Source organism: Pleurodeles waltl, chromosome 8, assembly GCF_031143425.1.
Source record: "Pleurodeles waltl isolate 20211129_DDA chromosome 8, aPleWal1.hap1.20221129, whole genome shotgun sequence".
NCBI lineage: Eukaryota > Metazoa > Chordata > Amphibia > Caudata > Salamandridae > Pleurodeles > Pleurodeles waltl.
The window spans coordinates 371,357,318-371,363,317 of NC_090447.1; the positions used below are offsets into that span (position 1 = coordinate 371,357,318).

General features: G+C 41.3%; 1 protein-coding gene across 1 annotated transcript in view; it reads right to left on the bottom strand.

Annotated features, from left to right (window-relative positions):
- The window catches only part of MYO16 (myosin XVI), a 2,485,855-nt gene extending 2,480,865 nt beyond the window's left edge, over nt 1-4,990 (bottom strand). The window contains exon 1 of the mRNA XM_069204246.1: nt 4,568-4,990. Within this exon, the coding sequence (XP_069060347.1) occupies nt 4,568-4,610 (43 nt within the window). The 5' untranslated portion in view covers nt 4,611-4,990. The remainder of the gene's footprint in view (nt 1-4,567) is intronic.
- Nucleotides 4,991-6,000: the final 1,010 nt, after the last annotated feature.

Below are 6,000 nucleotides of genomic sequence, written 5' to 3' on the forward strand. Positions count from 1 at the left end.
ACAGTGCAGCAACAATGCTCATACTTCTGTGAGTTATACCTTGGCTATTGCCCTGTTTTCTAACAAACAGCGGACAATGTGAACTTGTAGGCACATTTAGTTATTTACTTCCTATGACTCTACCTGTAATAGGATATTTGGTCTTCTCATTTTGGAAAAGGACCTGCTGCATCATCTGCTATGAGATGCAGTATGACCTGCACTTTAGTGCATCTGGAGCCTGGGAAGAAGGTACTGCATTAGGCAATGGAGTTGGCTTTCTACTGCATCTTGTACGGGGTGACCAACTTGGCTCCCACATAAGGAAGAGAAAAAAACATTGTCTATGGCTGCCACTGGCTGACCAATAGTATCTGTAATGGATGGGATGTGGTCCACGCCCTCTGATGCTGTGAGACTACCTGGTAAGTTGAGGTTCTTGGAATACCACTTATGTTGAACAACAACCCCACTCAAGTTCTAGAGCTTCATGAAGTCACCTCGAGCTTATTATAGTTGTCGTTACTCCTGCAGGCAGTAACCCACTTTCATTTTTATAGGCAATAATACCATTATTGAACTCACCGTTACATTGTTAATCTACCATTTCTAAAGAACAATATGAGGGTTAGAAAGGGATCTCATGGAATCACCAGCCCACGAAGCAATACCTCGCACAGGCTATTTGTTTCAATGAACCAATGCAGCATCCATCACAAGTACAAGTAAGGATTTTAGCCCCCAATAGCTAGTCTACCCCTCCATCAGACAAATTAATAAAAAATGCACAATGATATAAAAAATAATATGTATGTCCTTTAAATAGGAAATACTAGAAGAGAAGACACACATGCCAACCTAACTTTCACAATACACTTATAATATTAGGAGCTGCCCATGCTTCAAGAAGTAAGGAAAGTGGTTTATAACTAGAAGAACCTACATTTTATAAACAAGACATTGAAGCAGGCCTTCTCTAAACGGGCACCAAAACTAAGGATCTTCTTGCTCCTGTCCTACAGTAAAGCACTGGTTCTCAATAACTTTAAATAGGGCATCAATATCTTCTGACAAAAAAGAGTATTAAAAAGAATAAATCATCCGTGTTCATCCCTGCTTTGATCAAGATCCCTAGTAAAAGCCAACTTGTTGATGGGATGATGATACTTGATTTTAAGTATTATTTTGCACGCCTTGACTCTTTCTGTTATTTTTTTCTAATTGGCTGCCAGTGCATTGCACATTTTGTTTTTGCACTTCCAGCCGTGAATATGCTTTGCAGTGTTCTGCACTTGTATGATTTTCCATCTGCCTCTGTTAATCAGGATAGTTGTACCTGTTGCTACCTCGTGAAAAACACTTGGAATAGGCATGATATTCCTCCCATGTAACGCGCACGTTCTCGATTAGACAGTGGTGATGTGGTTGTGCAGTGGTGGACATACTGGCTTATTTAAAGTAGAAGTTGCGCGTTGGGAGTCCTTTCTCAGAGATATCGTACAGAGAATCCGTTTGGAATAACTCCTGGCTATCCAGCTGAAGGCATTGGTGATAAACATATGATAAAAATGTTTAATTTGGGGGCAGGGAGCAACGGAATTCCAACATGGCGGCCATAGAGGTCCGCAATTTTGCACCGTGAGGCCATGGTCTAGTGCTGTTAGGACACTAATTAGCCCCACTACAAAAATTCAGTGGAGCCGCAGCCGCCGACGTTAACCGACTAACTCGTAGCGCATTAATCTATCGGACTCACCATTGGAAGCTATGTTTACCTGAAGATCGGAAAAAGACTATGAAGTAATGGCTATCAGTACGGTTTATTTCAGCTACGCCAGCCAGCCCATCTTTATTTATTGCATCAGTCATTTGTATGTCTCTGTAAAAGATCAGACCAACTATATGATAGCTGTACTGTCCAAACTATCAGGAAAGACAATTCAAATGACATGACTACGCGATTCAAGCACATCAAGCAACTAGTGTCCAATTAACCAGAGAGCCTGGCTGCTAAAGTTAGATTCTTATTGAATTATACCAGTGGGAATGGCCCTGATGAAGGTGACCTACAATAACTAGGAACACCGAAACGCGCGTAGGCCGTCGGTTCCCCCAGTACATCTTTGTCAGAGCCACTTTTTCTCTTTTAACATAGATTATTTTTGTATTAGATTATTAAATATAGATATTTGCTATTTATTGAGTACCTTTTTCTTTTCTGTGTATTTTTTACTTCTTATGTACTATTTGATAAATTTAATTGTATTTGTACAATGTTTTTTTCTTATATTGTTACATCCTCTGTTCCTATTTAGTTTGAATGTGGTGTGTTTGAATTAGATATTTTGTCCTCTGATATCTGTTTTGTATTTCATGACTGTTTGTACGATTTAATTAAAGCTTACTTTGCTGTGACATCGTTCTCTTTCCCCTGTGATTATTCGTCTATGTTTAGCAGCCCGGCATCATAACTCATTGATTGATTTGAGCTTATCATGATGTATTTATTTGTCCCCATAGGGATTTACTTCTGAAGATTATTATATCTTCAGATGCATTATCATTGTAGCTCACTTAGTAGTTTTCTACATTCCTCCCATGTAACAACTGCAAGTAATTTGTTTCTGCACTGTAAGTAAATACCTCAACTGACAGCTCTCCTTCTACACCCCGACGCATCTCCGCTCCACAGACCTCGCCCTCGTAATCGCCCCACGCATCTGCAGAACTACAACCGGCGGTAGATCATTCTCGCACCTCGCCACCAAAACGTGGAACACTCTTCCCACCCACCTGCGCCAGACCAAAGACCTCTTTACCTTCAGGAAACTTCTTAAGACCTGGCTGTTCAAGCAGTAGCAGCACCTCCCCCTCTTCTCCCCCTCCTCAGCGCCTTGAGACCCTCAAGGGTGAGTAGTGCGCTTTACAAATTCCTGATTGATTGTTTGAACTGTGTACCTATCAGACGCTCTTAGTGTTTGGGCATGTAAATATAAATAAAAACCCTCTTTATATGTCCGGGGATATATTTATTAGTTTAAATGGCAAGCGTGCTTTTCAAGTCACTGGGGAGTAGAGGTCCGTAATTCACTAAGGCTTTCAGAGGGTATGAGGCAGTAATTAGAAATGACTGACTGATCAAAGCGTAATCACTTATACTGAAAACAGACTAAAACTTTAGCATGTACCTTTTTTATTACACAAGTTTGAGTTATAGTTCAAGTATATTCTAACCTTTACATTTCCGCAGTCCTTACTGTAACATTCATATCATCTAGGCAGGCTCAATACTACCTTCCTTTGATGAAAGCATGCGGGGATTCCACAAGCATTCCCACCTCACCCCCACTAGGTCTAATCTTCAAGCACAGACAGCCTCTGTCAGTCGGCTAAATCACAACCAACCAGCATAGCAGAAGAGCTGCTGCACTGGCAGGCACATTAGCTGCAAGGTCACTAGAGACGGACAAGAAGGGAAAGTGGACATTTCTAAGCTTCTCTCCACCAGTTTTTAAATTATACTTTTATAAGGCAAATTTGTCACTAAGCCACTCATTGTAATTTTATATATATATATATATATATATATATATATAGTGTTTTTTTGGAAATAGGACAGTCTAAATGACTATACATTCGTAAAGGTTGAAGAATAACCGCATTCAATGAAAATGCTAATTTATCGAACACGTCATAATTTGTTTTAAAATTTAAAAACGAAAAAGGGAAAAACAACAACCTTAAGCCTCCCAGAAAATAAAAATGATTCTCTTCTGTCGATTTCCTGTAGTGTTCTTTATTTGTGTGCGCCTTCTGCTTCGAACATACAGAACACTGTTGCTTTAGAGAATACAATGACCATTATGACATTTTATGGAATGGTTGATAAAATATCAGAATAAGTTTTGATATCCGAATGCTACAGAACCACAACCTACTCACCGTCTGGAAGTGTGAGGGTTGTATAAGATATTGGGTTTTCTGAGGACGATGCGATCATCTTCGTGTAGAATGGCACACAATTTGACAAACTGAATCTTAAATACTGTTGTAAATCCCCCTTCCTCCCCTTCCCTGCTAAATACATGTGGATACTAAATAGTTGTCCGTAGATTTCAAAGATGCGTGTGTACACGACAGCCTAGCTTTGGGTAATTATATGAAGATTACGTCTAAGTATCTATCTATCCAATATACAGGGATATACGCACATACGTGTGTGGATGTGCAGCCATGTGTGTGGAAATCAGCGCCAAAATATGTTTCATTAATTTATGGAAATGCCGAGCAGCACATGAACTCACAAAAGACACAAATTTAAATTACCCAGTTTTGGTCGTTGTGAACATTCAAGCGGTGTGTGCATACTGAAGATACAATTGTATGCACGAGCCATCTACCTTCAGCTAAAGGCTTACCTCCCACCCCTCTAAAACACACACCCACTGTTCGCGCCCAGCATGACAAGCAAAACACATTCTATTGTACTACCATTAAATACTATCTGTTAACACAGCACGGGAAGCTAACAATGAAGGCACTGCCTGCTTCACACACAAAAAGGTCTAGGATGCGCCGCGTTACTTACTGTGCATGGATTTCTTTAACACAGCAATGTACATGGTGGACATATAAATCTTTTTCCAAGCATTGCAGTCTTCCCCATGGAGTCTGATGTTTCACAGCATGGTTAGGTTTGAAGGAAAAATCCAAGCGCAGGAGGTGGCGGCGACACGCTTTGCTACACACAGGTTTGTGCTGTGATATATCAATGAGAGACCCGTGCGGCTGCTAGCTTCTCGCGAATAAGGTGCAATCAAGGCGCCGGGTAAAACATTATCTTAAAAATCAGCAACTAAAGGCTCCCAGGACTATGCACCTGCCTAGCAAGCTGAACCCCAAAATGGGTGCATTGAGAGACCCAGCACGTGTGGTGCCCATTTACAGGTGCCAGAGAGAGTGAGAGAGTGTGGTGTGTGTGGGGATGTTTCTGATCGCTGGGGCAAAACGCATGCATTTGCAGTTTCTGTCTGCAGCGGCTACTGGCAGGAATGTACCACATTTCATATTCAGCATGCACAGAATTCATTGCTGATTGGTAAACTCCGCCTCTGAGCGTACATTTAGGGTCAACTTTTTCACTCGTACACTCAATATATTACATCATGCAGCATTTTCTCCATGCGCCTTTCAAGTTACACCTGGCAAAAAAATGTGACCAAAGAAAGAAACCGAAAGAGGGCCATGGGTGTGAGCGGGCACGGAACAGCGTCAACGAGCTGACACAGACATGCCTTATGGGAGGGCACTCGCGTGTGTAGCATGGGTAGCAGAAGCAATGCGAGGCGTAACGTTGTAGAGACAGTGTGGAGTAACAATTCTTTCAATTTGCGGACATACAGCATGATAGAAAAAGCAACAGGACTAGGATCGAAACACGAAATACAAATATACACAAAGAACCACGCATTTTAAAAAGAATAAAAACCCTTACCAGAAAAGTGGTCCTGGAAATTTTCACTCCTACACATCCATGTATACAACTGAATCAATTTCACACATACTCGCCCCCCTCCATCCCCAGTCTCTGTGATGTGGGCTCATTCATTGGTTTCATGTTGCCATAGGAACTAGGCGGCATGGTGACATGTTAGCCAAGCTGCAGGGCTCTCGCACTTTATGGTGAACAGATGTCTCGCATTTTACACGGCGCCCCAGAGTATGCTTTTAATCCACACAGCTCTTTTTAAGCCGGTGCTCTGCAGGTAGAGCGACAGGACCGCAAGCATATAATAACAAGTCAATAAGGAAATAACAAAAACCCTGGAGTCATGAAGATTCTGCTGGTGTTATGTACATATATCTAGGAAAAGACTGTAAGCGTGTTATTACAGTAATTCCCAGACCTATATTGCAGGTCGTCCCAGTTTATTACGAGAACTGGTGCTTTATTTTAATCACTTGAGGAAAACTGGGGTCAAGTATGTAAGACCGAAAAACAGAATTTGGAGAAGGTTTTAT